This window comes from Maylandia zebra, linkage group LG7 (genome assembly GCF_041146795.1).
Source record: "Maylandia zebra isolate NMK-2024a linkage group LG7, Mzebra_GT3a, whole genome shotgun sequence".
NCBI lineage: Eukaryota > Metazoa > Chordata > Actinopteri > Cichliformes > Cichlidae > Maylandia > Maylandia zebra.
The window spans coordinates 837,624-852,500 of NC_135173.1; the positions used below are offsets into that span (position 1 = coordinate 837,624).

General features: G+C 47.0%; 1 protein-coding gene across 2 annotated transcripts in view; it reads right to left on the bottom strand.

Annotated features, from left to right (window-relative positions):
- znf423 (zinc finger protein 423) overlaps positions 1–14,877 on the bottom strand; it is a 130,317-nt gene that overhangs the window by 104,832 nt on the left and 10,608 nt on the right. For both annotated transcript variants that reach the window (XM_004569182.4, XM_004569181.4), the window contains exon 2: positions 4,725–4,787. In XM_004569182.4, the coding sequence (XP_004569239.1) occupies positions 4,725–4,787 (63 nt within the window). The remainder of the gene's footprint in view (positions 1–4,724; positions 4,788–14,877) is intronic.

Genomic DNA, 14,877 nt, shown 5'->3' on the forward strand with positions numbered 1-14,877 from the left:
TGTGTCCGTCCTTTGTATCCCGACTGGTGGACGGGAGGACGCGTATATTGTTGGCCATTGCTTCATATTTCAGTCAGTGATATGCTTTGTTCCCTTCAGCAGTCACTTTGGTCACTAGTTCAATGTGGTGGCTTCCCACTTTGCTAATTAATATTGTTGTCTCATCAGCACGAGGCTGCAGTTTGCTGCAGTTTGCCTGCATGAGCTTCCTCCCTCTGTTAATTGGTGAAACTCCAAATTGGTCTTGGACGGTTTCAGGTGTGACCCTGTAATGGACTGCATGGACTGCCCTATGAGAAAGCACTTGGCGACAGTGGGAAGGAAGAACTGTCATAACCAGGCTCAGGGAGGGGCGGGGCCATCTGTCACGACCAGTGAGAGGGGTGAGAGGAGGAAGATGGGACAACAGACGCATTGTAGAAGAGAGCCAGAGATAAATAACAACTAATTACTAAAAGCTAAGTGGAGGACGAAGACTGCACTGTGGGAATCCCCCCAGCAGCATAACTCAGGCAGGATTCAGGGTCACCTGATCGCGCCTGACGTTATCGTAACAGTAGAGACGGCGTCTGTGTCCCACGTCCAAACTGGGAGATGGTTTTAAATATCCTCAAAACCACAAGTTAGTCTTCAGTTGGGGTGATATCTTTTATTTAAGGTCCTCAGAAAGGCCAGAGATTTTCTCCAGTTTGAACCTCTGACCAATAAAATCCACCATCATCAAACGCACTGAGAAACCGCAGCGCTTGGATACGGTAATGGCCTGTATTTGTAGAGCGCTTTACTCAGTCCCTAAGGACCCCAAAGCGCTTTATACATCCTGTCATCCACCCATCCACACACACATCCACCCACTGGTGATGGCAGCTACATCGTAGCCACAGCCACCCTGGGGCGCACTGACAGAGGCGAGGCTGCCGGACACTGGCGCCACCGGCCCCTCTGACCACCACCAGTAGGCAACGGGTGAAGTGTCTCGCCCAAGGACACAACGACCGAGACTGTCCAAGCCGGGGCTCGAACTCCCAACTCTTGAGCCACGATCGGCCCGTATGCTGGGGCTCACACACGCTTTCCTAATATCGACACAGATCTGACAGGTGCAGGAAACATTTTTACGGCTCAGTTTTGTCACCACATGTGTGAACACACGCACATACACACATTCACACACAGGTGGAACAACAATGAGAAGGTCTCAGCTTCTCAGTTTCAGCTCGGGGACCTGACAAATCTTTTCCATGATGACTCACTGGATCGTTCTGTGTGCGCGCGTTGGTGTGTGTGCGTGTTTGCGCGCGCGTGTGCGTCACTGTGGTCTGCAGCAGACTGTCAGTGTGATTTGAGGAACAAGTTCATCACCAACAGTTTATTAACACGAGACACTCGAGTCCTGTTCAGTTGGACACGTCTCATGACTTCCTCACTTTCACCCGAGACTGAAACACACGGATCTTATAAACAAATAACAAATAGAAAACACGGCTGCTCAATACTATTTCCAACTTCGTCTCTCATTTCCTCTTCTTTTCCTTCTTCCAGCACACTGAGAGTCAGACAGCAACTGAGCAGACAGGGGGACACGTTGTGTCTCTGTCCCGCTGAGGTGTGGTAAGGACTGAGGGGAGAAGGAAAGGAGGCTTTCAGGGCACCTCAGGGCGCAGAAAGGCCAGAAGGAGGAAAAGAGAAGAGGAAATGTAGGAAAGGGGAGAATAAGTTGGCTCAATGCTATTCGAGTCGCCCTCACACTCCCTCCACCTTCTCTCAAGCGGGCCGTTCCAAACTCAACACACATTTTCCAGAGTAAGTCAAAGAAAGACCAAATGAGAGGGATGGAAAAATAGCCTAGAGGGCTGGAAGTTTATGAATTAGGAAGCAGGATAGGAAGGTATATTTCTCCTTGTTCCCTTTCTTTTTTGCTGTTCCCTGTTTTCTCACCCCGTCCTTCTCAACATCATCTCTCAGGGAGTAAAAGAAGCGAGGTCTTTCTTTCTAATCTGCTCGGGTAAGACGTAGGCAGCAGTTCTCGGTCCTCACCCTCTCTCTCACACATACAAACTCCTCCTAATGTCGCCCCAAATAAGCATTCAGAAGGTAAAAGCACAAGCAAAGACAGAGGGACAGAAAGAGAGCGTGCAGATCACGCAGTGACACGCAGATGCTGGCAGCAACAGCCAACCTGAGAGAGTGGCTGAGTAAGGGAATATAGGACAGTGTGTTTTTATGGTAGGAAGAGTGTGTGTGTGTGTGTGTGTGTGTGTGTGTGTGTGTGTGTGTGTGTGTGTGTGTGTGTGTGTGTGTGTGTGTGTGTCATGGGACTCTAGCTTCCTGCAGGAACTGACACACACAGCAGTTCTAGTGAGCCACCCAGGACCTCAGTCAGCACCCCCTTAACACACACACTCACACGTAGACCTGCACAGTGGCCCCTGGAGGAGAGTTAACACAGTTTTGAAATGGGGGGGGCAAGGATGGGAGGGTTCGGCACGTCATAGACACCCCAAGGGTCATACTTTCCTTTCCTCCTATCCCTGCAGAGCTTAACGAGAGACGGGGCGAGCGCGGCACAGAGAGAGAGAGATAACCGCATATTTACCACATTCAGCAGTATCTTACGTCCCTGCTGGGATCCAGTCGGAGGAAGTGTTTAACTGTTCTCTGACGGGCTGCAAACCGGAGCAGCAAAACTAACTACAGCTGACAAACACCTACAGTAGTCCAGCTGTTTCTGTATAATGTGGACTTTGATCTTTACCGAGCACCAATGACAGCGCTGAGGAAAACATCGCCAACGTTGTCGTGCCAGCAGCTGCATCGTTTGCACACGTGAACCTTTGAGTCACTGCAGCAGTTGTGAGTCTGGTAGCCCTGTAGTTTTAATAATAATGATGGATTGCATTTATATAGTGCTTTTCGAGACCCTCAAAGCGCTGTACAATGCCACTATTCATTCACTCTCACATTCACACACTGGTGGAGGCTACAGGTGCAGCCACAGCTGCCCTGGGGCAGACTGACAGAGGCGAGGCTGCCATATCGCCATCGGCCCCTCTGGCCAACACCAGTAGGTGGCAGGTGAAGTGTCTTGGCCAAGGACACAACGACCGGCTCGATCCCCAACCTTCCGGTTACAAGATGAGCTTCCCAACCCCCTGAACCACGGTCGCCCCTCAATTGGCCGTGAGGCTGGAGTTTAGTGCAGGGAGATTCAGTTCATCTGTGTTCATCTTCACTAACAAACCTACCTACACCTTTAATAAACAGCTTTACGCCAACTCTGCAGAGGAGATCACCGACAACAACAAGTAAACCAATTAGAAATTTGCTGTTGAGCATTCAGACACAGCTTCACGGTGAAGGCCGAATGTGACCTCTGCACTGAGGTGCCAAGGTAACAGCAGCACGTAAGAAAGAGGAGGCTCCGTCGCTCTCAGGGTGCAGGTCCGCCGTGGCCCGAGCCTCTGGTTGCTCCCGTGGTGGAGGATGCAGGCGGGCAGGGACCAGCGGCTCCCCCGTGACACAGGCTGTAACGTTAGAAACACCCTCCGGTGTGATTAACCACCAACCTGACGACAACGTCTCCTTCAGCCTCTTTTTTCCATGAAGTCATTTAGGGTGGTTTTTCAAGTTTATTTTAGAGAAATACATTTTCTACAAATGATAAACAATCGTGTTAAATACTCAATATTATAACAGCTGACCAAAATAGTCAAGATCATAATTTTGCCATAATTAAACGATAGATTCTTGGAACTAATGGACAAATATCTGCAGACGAATCAATGATTGGCACTGACGTATAAAAGGTGCTAGCAACTGAAATCTTACAGCGTAGCCTGAATAACACGAAGTCTCTCCAAAATTCACAGATGCACCAGGATTTGGGACTGAAGCATAAATAAAAGACACATCTGTGTAAACCTGTGTGCTAACAGACCTCTGAATCACAGCTGAACCACAGCATGAACCTGTCCTCCTCCTCTCACCCCTCCCTGAGCCGGAGGTTTCTTCCTGTTAAAAGGGAGTTTTTCCTTCCCACTGTCACCAAAGTGCTGCTCATAGGGGTCATATGATTGCTGGGTTTTCTCTGTATGTATTATTGTAGGTCGACCTTACAATATAAAGCGCCTTGAGGCGACTGTTGCTGTGATTTGGTGCCGTATGAATAAAATTGAATTGAATTGAACGAATTCATGCATTTGCCATCTTTAATACACACAATACAAATAAAATCGTCATTTCTCTTTAATGTTACACGTGAACCTTGAACAGCAGCTGGTTCATCTCCTATGGAGGCAAAAGGCTGAGCAACTTTAAATTTCCATCTCAGTGTTTAAAGACAAGCCAAGAGGAGCTGGGAGGGAGACACGGAGACTAAGGAAAAACTAAATCTGAGAAAAAAATCTGCCGTCTTTGTCTTCCTCCTAGGAAATTACCAAACCACAGAGAGCAGTGAAAAAGCACACAAATCTCTCTCTATTAGAGTATTATTGAGACTGACTGCTGCTCTGCCTAGCTACAGTTTTCTGTCTCCTCTTTCCTTCCCCTGAACCTTCACAGTCCCCTCGATCTTTCTTCTTTGTCACTAAACCTTCGTTTCCATTTTCATCACCTCAAAGTTACCCCGAGTACACGTTACAAACGGCCAGCTCGGACTCACCCGCACACAAACATACGTCACCATGCATCTGTGTACCACTGTGTGTGTGTGCCTGTACACTAACCGGTCTGAACAGTCGATCCATCCCAGGTTCCTCCACACTCTGAAGACTCTCCTTCTTCGACAGCTAGAAAAAAGGAGACAGACACAGAAAATCAAATAAATGGTGGTTTTAACCTGCAGCTAATTAAAGAGCCACCACCTGCAGGAGAGCAGAGGAGCCACACAATTCAATGATCATATCACAATTTTAACATGCCGCCAGCTTCTCTCTACAACTAAGAAAAAACACCTTTGTGATTAAAATGGAGGTTTATGAAGTCGTGTTTATGCTTTCTGTCCTGCCTGGTGTCACCGCCTGCTTTCCTCCAAGCATTACAGACACCAGTCAAGTTGAAGGCGACTCCTCACCTCGTCTTGCTTTCAATCGAGCGTGGGAGCGCCTAAGGACATCGTATTTGTCTTGAAACACGTTTATTCTCTGGAGCGAATGTACTTGAACTTGAACCTACCAAGGAAGTAACAAAACATGACGATGACCTGAGATCTCTCAGACTCGCACACACAGCTGATCAAAGCTGGATTGTCATGCCGACTTCCTGGGTACAACAGGAAGGAGGGAAGTACAGCTGGCACACAAACAGGAAATGGCTAGAGCCACCACACAATGGGATTTCCCGTCCGCCCCCTCCCCGACACGCTGTGCCTCACTTCTCCCTGGTTCACCTCTGTCTCTGATCCCTCCAAATGTTTTGTTCTCATCCTGCTCTCACCGGTGACCTCCGCCCCTCCACATCTCTACACCTCTCTAATACTTCTCACTCCACGTCCTCATCAGCTCCCTGGTGACCAACCTCCTCCTCACATCAAACCTGAGCCATAAGCTCCAAACAAAGCCAGAAGCTATAAATCAGCAAAGCGTCCCTCTTAAAAAAGAAACTAAAAGTCTGCATGAAAGTGATTTTTGTAGATGAATGAAGAGAGAGGAAATCGTTTTTATAACAGGAAAAAACAGCCGAGCTGCGTCACAACTGCACCCATATAATCACACGAACTTTAGCTCCTCCCATTAGCTGCAAGCAGCGTTGCAAAGTCACACGAGCTGTAAACATCCACGTGCTGATGCACAGCGAGCAGTGCAACACTCTCAAATCTGCATGATGTTTTTCATACTCCACATCACTTTCTCTAGTCTCGTGTGCTGAAGTCAGGACGCTGCTGTGTCTATAAACTCAGCCTGGTTTGTGGGCTCATCTTATTTGACAAAAAAATAATAACAACTGTCTGCAGGACTCAAAAGTTTGGATCAAGTCTTCAACATCCCTGTTGGAGCCAGATGTGGACCACAGAGTGCTAACAAACTCATGGATCCCTGGACGAACACAGGAACCTCCCACCGCAGCAAATCCGTCTGCCAAAGACAGCAGAGAGAAACATACGAGACACCAGAAGAAAAACAAAGTACGTCTGCTGTGCTTCGTCACAATGACCAGTACGTTCGCTCCCAGCTGAGCCCTGATTGGATGCCAGGATTCATTAACACGCTTCAATATGATTTTTCCTCCTCGATGTCACATCGTCTGGGTCACGTCACAGCGCCCTGATGAAACGTTTCAGTGAAGATCCTCGTTGAACATAAAGGGAGACGTTTATGACTTACGTGCGTCTGAATCAAAGGTTTTCGTGTCGAGGTTACCGGCCGCGACCTCGGTCTGTCTGAACTGGGCTTGCCCAGATCTTGTGACAACTATTTTTTTAAACCACTAAAAGCTGACATCATAATGAAAACCATCTTCCTGTGGTAGTTGGGAGAGTTTGAGATTATAAAAAGACCTCGTGGTAACTTTGCCTCAGATAAAGGCCCATTTCTCCTGATGAGACTGTGGGGAATACAGCGTGTTTCATTAGCCAAGCACATGCAGCTTTATTTAGACTCCCATATCCTCCCTCTGTCCCCCTCAGAGACAAACACACCGTTACTGTGAACCCTGTACACACCAGGCGGTCGGCGGGGGTGTACGTGTGCCTGTGAGAAGGATTAGCTCACAGATACTATATCAGTCAAGAGGAGGGAGTATCTGAGTGTGTACAAGTACATACGTGTGCATGTGTACCTGTAGCTTGGGTGCCCCATTACAAAAACAGACCCACTTAGAAAGACACTTTGTGACCTGTGGGGTTAAAAATATAACAATCAGTCATGTGTTTGCACATGCATCGCTTCTCTTCCTGCAGCACGTCACAGTCCTCTTCAAACTCTAGCTCAAACTCGCACAGCGAGTCGTTTAACAGCTTAGCACTAGCAGCTTCCAACAGGCACAGTCTCTCGTTAGCTACATGTTAACAGACAGGTGTATTTTTGGCAAATGAATTTGCAGAATTTCCCTTTAACAGAACTTTCATCATTAGTGGGAAAAAGTCGCAAGCATTCGTGTCATTTTGTACCAGTTAATTGTGGTATGGATTTAAGATGCTATCACCGAGTAACATGATCACAGCCCAAAATATACAGATACTGGCAAGAAGGCAGAAAAAGACTGAGACGGCAGATGGCTAAAGATCAAACAATCCGACATGCCGCAGAAACAAAAGCACAAATGAAACCCCCGGAGCACGACACACGGGTGACACCGTGTAAGAAGGAAGCTTCTGGGAGTCCTTGGAGCATCTGCGCACACACACACACACACACACACACACTGTTACTAACCCCTGAGGCACCTCGTTTATGAGTCTACTAGGGCTGCCACGATTAGTCGACTAGTCACGATTACGTCGACTATCAAAATCGTCGACGACTGATTTAATAGTCGACGCGTCGTTTGAAGCTTTGTAAGATCCCAAAAGACGCAGGAATAAGTAGCAGGATTTAAGAGTGTAATAACGGACTGAAACAGAAGATGGCAGCACTGCATGTACAAGGATGCCAGCTGCCGTTAAACCCCGAAGAAGAAGAAGAAGCTGTGTCCCAGAATTCATAGCGCGGCCCAGCTCAGTTTCCAACAATGGCGGCAGCTAGTTAGTTTTAATGTTACTCTTATTATTCTTTCTGGGTCACAAAATAAACGTTTAACATATTTTCAGGCGAGAATGTAGCTGTGTAAACCTCAAATATCTGCTCAGTTTATCAGGACACCACATATTTTCAAAAGCGCTCCGACGTTTTCGGAGACGTCTGTTACCCACTAGCTCGATAGCGAGCCGGGGGCTAGGTCACTAGAGCCGTGAGAACACCGGACTCCCGGCAAATCGTTTTCAAACCCACCGCCGTCTTTCGCTACTCAGGTTAAATATATATGAGTCACTTAGATAAATTAAAATGTTATTGTTTGGCTTTTTTTAGTATTTTATTTGTAGTAAATCGGTTTGGCTGAGATTAAAGTTATAGTTTTTACACAGCTGAATAAACGTCAAGCAGACAGCTGATTATCAGAAGTGTGAGATGCTGGAGAATTTACTCCGGTGTCCTGTTATATTTTAGATAGCAAGGAGTTTATTAAACTTCACCGAAACAATCTGCAAATTTCATTAAAATTTAATAAACTATCATCTTGTCTTTATTTTTAGTTAGCACCGTAAACACTTAAAGCTGTAAGCTAATGATAGTTATATAAGAGCAGATGCTGCTGGTGCAATAAGCTGTAGTTTTACGTCCAATGGATGATGATCTGATTAGTCGACTAATCGCAAAAATAATCGGTGACTAGTCGACTATCAAAATAATCGTTTGTGGCAGCTCTAGAGTCTATGTGAGTCTAACACGTGTGCTTAAGAAAGGACGCCTATCGAGTACTATAAATAAGAACACCTGGTTTACTGCATGAGCATAAACACAGACTATTTGATTGTGATTTGGTGGCCTGAGTTCCTTCCACTAATTAGTGTAAATACAGAATATCTCACCTGCTTGAGCAGGTGACTTCGGTGTGGGGCCTGGGGTCCAGGCTGTATGTGGCCCACGCTGTCAAACTCAGTTTCCATCACGGGACAAAAGTGGGCAAAACCAGTGAAACTCTCTTTTCTGTTAGTGTGAAGAAGCTTAATGACGCATTTAATCACGGTGATATTGTGATATAAGAAAAACTGTACATCTCAATTTTCCTACACGAAAATGCTGAAGAGAAACGCTGGTGTAGTAAAAGAAATCTGTCAACTTATAGAAAAGCTCATTTCCTAGACTGTCCTATAATTATGAAACAGAAAATTCAATCATTCAAACACTGTGGACACTATAAAGAAGCCCACAGTGGAAAACTGGGACTTTTCTGTCATTCAGCTGTTTATCTTCTACTGTGGAACGAGTGGCCGTGTGGGAGGTCTATGCAAGTGAGAATCGCTCCAAGCCAAATGCTTTCCTTTCCACAGGTGTCCAGTGGGCTGGACTGGAGTCTTTGCCGGGCTGATTCTGGTCACTGGGCCTTATGTTTGGCACCCCTGACTCACCTGTGCGCAGACAAATAATCAGATGTAAACACATGCATAACACATACACCGTAACTGACAGTACAGCAACACTCCTGTCTGCATTATAATGGGCTGTCACGGTTCATTAGCCAGTCAAGCATGCAATTGTACCAGGGCGTCCACAATGACAAAACACACACGGACTCACAACACCAGTGTCCGGGTCAAAAACGTGCAGAAATTAGACAACGAACCATCAACGGTGCGATTAGTCCGCACAGGCTGAGCCCGTTGGGTCGTGGAAGCTGAGGAAATATGCTCAGAGCTCTCCGTTACCAGGTTTATCTCAGAGCGCCTGCAAGTCGCTGCTGTTGGACGCTTCAGTAATTAATCCTCTTTGCTTCAAAGACACTCTGACACCAGCTTCCCAACAAGTTAGCTATTCTGAAAAATGTGTTTATGTGACGAATAAAGGCTGCAGAGGGGATGATCGAACACCCGGGAGCAGCCTGGGAATGTGAGTTCTGTCATACGCTGCATGTATTTCCCCGTGCACCACAGAACCTCACAGACGGACGGCAGTACTGTCACGTATACTACCGTCTGGATGGTAGTCGTCCAATCCTCCGTTTTTCATTTCTGCACATCAAATTTTAGAAATGCAGCCGAGGAGGGCTGCAGCATGCAGCTCTGCCTCTGCATCATGATCCTGTTGTCATAAACAAATATTTACACAGTTGTTGTCACTGGCACAGTTATCCACACACACTCGTTCTCCCCTCTCTCTTCCATTATTGGCATCCTCTCCCCCCTCCCTCGTCTGCTCTACCTTTGCCTCTTCAGTATTTTCCTTCCACCTTTCTTTGATATTTGCTCCTTTCTTAAGTGATTCTTGGATCCGTGCTCAGCCTCCATGCTTTCTCTTTGGCTCTTACTGCAGCACCCATTTAAATGTATTTCCTGTTTCCCTCTCTGTCTTTATCTCTCCCACCACATACCAACTCTCTTCCCTTCTATCTTTGTTTCTCCTTCTCTTCTGTCCCATGAAAGCAGTTCCAGTCTCACAAAGCGAATCCTTTGTCTTTTCCCCTCCTAAACAACACATGCACAGTATCAGGGCCATTTATTCCCAGAGCAGCCCAAGGCTCTGCTGTTCCCAGATCTCTTTGACGAGCGGGTCACTCTGGCCAATCGCGCACCGGCCAGACAGCCCAGAAAGGCGGGATGTGGGTCACTGTAGCCAATGATAGGCGGATCCTTTTCCCACAGGGGCGAGCTGATTGACAACTAGCGCTGGACAGGAGTCAAGAGGGTAATTGTCATCTGACTCTCTCCCTCTCTCTTTATCTGTCCGTCTCTGCTTCTCATCCTAGACACTCATTCTTCCCTCTCCCACTTCCCCTTTCCAACTCACTTCCTTGCCCCCACTCCTCCCCACACACCCCTCATTTTCCCTATAGCACTCAAGGACTCTCTCATTGGCTGCCCTCCCTTTCCCTCAGGAATAACTTGGTGACGCTACTGGCCGAGGGCTGATGCCAATCTACATCCCCAGCATGCCCCTCGGGAGACCCCCAAACTTCAATGGCCTGTGGCACACACACGCACGCACGCGCACGCACGTGCACGCACACACGCACACACACACACACACACACACACACACACAGGGGACAGGGACAGAAGCTGATTAACCAAATACTTTTATCAGCAGTAAAACCGCTCTCTCTGCCTGCCTGCATTCTGAACAAAACAGCCTTAAAACACAAACACACACAGACACACATCCCAAGCACTGAGCCATTGGCCAGAATCACCAGGCTAGTCTGAGGCTTGGGACAGCGTGTGTGTGCGTGCATGTGTGCTTTTGTTTGTGAGCGTGTGTGTAAAGGGACAGAGTTAGCAGAGGGCTTAGATGGATGGCAGCGAGAAAGAACAACAACCACACAAAGCCTGGCGGACAAGCTCCATCGCCCTCTCTATCTTTCTCTTTCCTCCTTTTTCTGCTTTGCCCTCCTCTCCTGTTTTTTCTCTTTCAATCTGAATTGTTTCTATCTGATTTCGTTCGACAGATTTTGAAATTCTCTTTGCTTCAGCAATCGTTTCGTCTTTCCTCTCTGCTTACAGAAGTCCTCGTCTTCGTTGTTTTGTCATGAACAACCTCTCTGTTCTTTCTTTTATGTATGAGGTCATTGTGATTGTAATCTCTATCAACAGATTCTGCATATGAATATGTATAATCTGCAGGAGGGAGGAGTTTTCTGATCCTGGAAACCTTCTGGCTTCCATTTGTCATCTTGGCCAGCCAAGTCTGAGCCGGTTTGGTTGCATTCATGTAAACAGGATATATGGACCAAGTGCAAATGAGGAATTCATTCATTGGCTACACCGGGCAGAGGCGAGTCAGGGCCATGTGGGGACCGTGGACCAGTAAAGGTCAGTGACACTGAACGACTTCATGTTGGGTGATGCAGAGCGGGTGGATCAAGTTAAACTTCTTTTTTAACTTTGAGGAAAACAATTGAACCGACAGCAGCGACGCAGATCGGCGACATACCAGCATTACAGTGTTATTTACGCACACGTGTCAGTGAGCGACCAGCCATCAGCAAGACAGCGATGCAAGAGTAAATCAGTCCCTGTGCAAACGCCCCTCTAACCAGCAGACTAACCAGCGGTTCCCAAATGAGTCACACATCCCAGACCTTACCAAAATAAACCAACATAGCCGCGCACGCTTCGCTGCTGTAGAAAACAATCGTGCTGTTATAAGAAGACTTTCTGGTTTTATCTTTTAGTCCTGCGACTCGCACAAACTCACCTGTACAGCAAGGTTTGTAAGAGATTCCTATTAACACACTACGAAGAGAACACAACACGCACACACAGACACACACAGACAGTACAGAGCTGATGTTCAGGGCCAAACAACACAGCTTGAGATTAAAGAGCCTCTCTGATCTGACATTTGTTTTTCTGTCTGTCAGAGAGAGTGTGGCGGGAAGACGAATCGATAGCAGAAGAGACGTGTAGAGGAAGAAAGAGGAAGTGAAGGAGGATATAAAGGCGGTGGAGAAGAAGAGCAGAAGGTGAGACAGAGGTTAGAAAGAAAGCAGCAGCGAGGAAGGACGAGAGGTGAAGGAAGGCAGCGAAAGGAAGCATAAGGAGTAGGACAGAAAGAGAAGGAGGAGAGGGAGAGCATTTCTCCAGAGTACCATGACTCCAGGGAAGGCTCCAGAAATAACTGAACTAGAAGTTTCCCCAGCAGCTTCCACTCACCATTACAGACTGGTCCACACACACACGCACACACACACACACACGCACGCACACGCACACACACACCCACGCACCCACGCACACGTCATATGAAGGTTCAGAGTTCACCGAGACAAGACTGATTCACCAACAAAGCTGAATGATGCCAGAAGGAGATGAGACATGATGAGGTACAGTTGGTGCATATTCACACACACGTGCACGCACACACACACACACACGTGCACGCACACACACACACACTCTACATGAACACTAAGAGGAGGCGGGGCTGCAGGGTGGAGGGTACATAATTGCCTTCTCTTGTACTACAGGCTCGAGAGTGCTTTTTGACTGAAGACACCAATTTCACGCTAAGGCATTATTTAGCTTGATACAAACTTGATTAGGCTTTACAGAGAGAGAGAGGAGAAGGGAAATAAACAGCTTTGTGTCATACCGCATCGCTGGCGGACAGATTAACTCGCTAGTCACGCTCCTTCTGGGAGTAACAAGAAAAATATACAGACACAGCGCGTGTGCGCTCCGAGCATGGCTGCTTGTTTGTTTGAGCAGACGTGTAATCAAGCATCTTAGAAAATGTACTTTCCATTTTTGAAACCTCATTTTTAAAGAACCTTTTTCAGATTTCGGGGTGTTTCATGTTTTTGCAGCTAAAATTCAAACTGAGTTAGACTTTGAAATCCAGCGATCGTTCCTCGGGACGTTCAGCAGAACTATCCGTCCCCGCTACTGCAAGGACTCTTTGTGCAGTTCGTCTGTATTACGCAACATAATTTTGGGCTTTTCAGGTGCAACATTTGTGCAGGTGTGGGCCTGCAGCAGGCTGACATTTCTCTTACCTTTAAAAGATTTGGCTCAGCAGTCAGGATTTATTACCAAACATGAACGTCCTGATCATTTTCCAACACTGGAAAGCTGCGTGTGTGTGTTTTACCGACTGGAAAGCAGATCCTCTGATTTTACCCGTTACTGTGAAGATAGATCCAGACGTGACTGAGACGGAGCGAGTGAGAGCTTCAAGCTGCACCTCCAAAGTTTCTGAACCTTCAGAAAGTACTACCTGCTGAAGGGGAGAGTTTTTCCAGGTCCCAGTGGTGGAAAAACAACGAGCTTGTCCAAAGTTTCCTGGTCCCCGAGGAAAACAGCTATAAACAGCATCATTGTGTCAGGACTGCTAATATTTAGACTCGTCTCCCTTTTCCAAACTAACTTCTTGCTCTAAGTCATCAGCATGTCTGTTAGACCCCATTCCTACTCAGCCTTTCAAAGAACTCATTTATCTATATTAACAGGATATCTACCACCAGCTTTCGAGGTAGTTGCAATTAAACCACTAGTTAAAAAGCCTTTGCTTTCTTACTCTCCAGTTGTCTCAGCTAACTATGGACCAATCAGTTTCCTTATTTCTTGAACAGACAGTTATCAGACAGCTACGTTATGTTTTCCAGAGGAACAATTTGAGGAGTTTTAGTCAGGATTTATGTATCACAGCACAGAAACAGTGAAGGTTACAAACGATCTCCGATGGCCTCTGAGGGCAGACTGTTAGACCTCAGTGCTCCATTCAACGCTCTGTTAATCACATTATTTTAAACCACTGATATTAAAGGAAATGCATTCTGGTGATTTGACTCCAATTTCTCCATATAAATGAGTCTTATTCACACAGTTCAGTCACAGGCTTCTGTTCTGGGCCCAGTACTTTACATCTGCCTTCTTTAGGCAATATTATTAGAAAACATAGCATCCGTTTTATATTGTTATGCAGATGATATCCAGCTAAATGTATAAAGTTTCTATACAGTCAGATAGCACAAATTATTAGTTGGCAGTCTCCAGAACACTGCTGGGTCTTACGGTATATAAATGAACATAACCTTAACTGAATTGAATTAAAGGACAAGGCTGCAGGTCATGTGCATTTCAGCTGAAACTGTTATTGTTCTCTGCTGGATTCAATTGAGTGGCTTAGAAAGCCGAGAAGCAAGAAATATATTTACAGACATTCAGAGAAAATTGTCCACAAATGTGGAGAGGAGGGGAGGGGAGGGGAGGGGAGAGGAGGGGAGAGGAGGGGAGAGGACAGAAGAGGAGAGGAGAGGAGAGGACAGAAGAGGAGAGGAGAGGAGAGGACAGAAGAGGAGAGGAGAGGAGAGGAGAGGAGAGGAGAGGAGAGGAGAGGAGGGGAGGGGAGAGGAGAGGAGAGGAGAGGAGAGGAGAGGAGGGGAAAAGAGAGGACAGAAGAGGAGAGGAGAGGAGAGGAGAGGAGAGGAGAGGAGAGGAAAAGAGAGGAGAGGAGGGGAGGGGAGAGGAGGGGAGGGGAGAGGAGAGGAGAGGAGAGGAGAGGAGAGGAGAGGAGAGGAAAAGAGAGGAGAGGAGGGGAGGGGAGAGGAGGGGAGGGGAGAGGAGAGGAGAGGAGAGGAGAGGAAAAGAGAGGAGAGGAAAAGAGAGGAGAGGAGAGGAGAGGGGAGAGGAGAGGAGAGGACAGAAGAGGAGAGGAGAGGAGAGGAGAGGAGGGGAGAGGAGAGGAG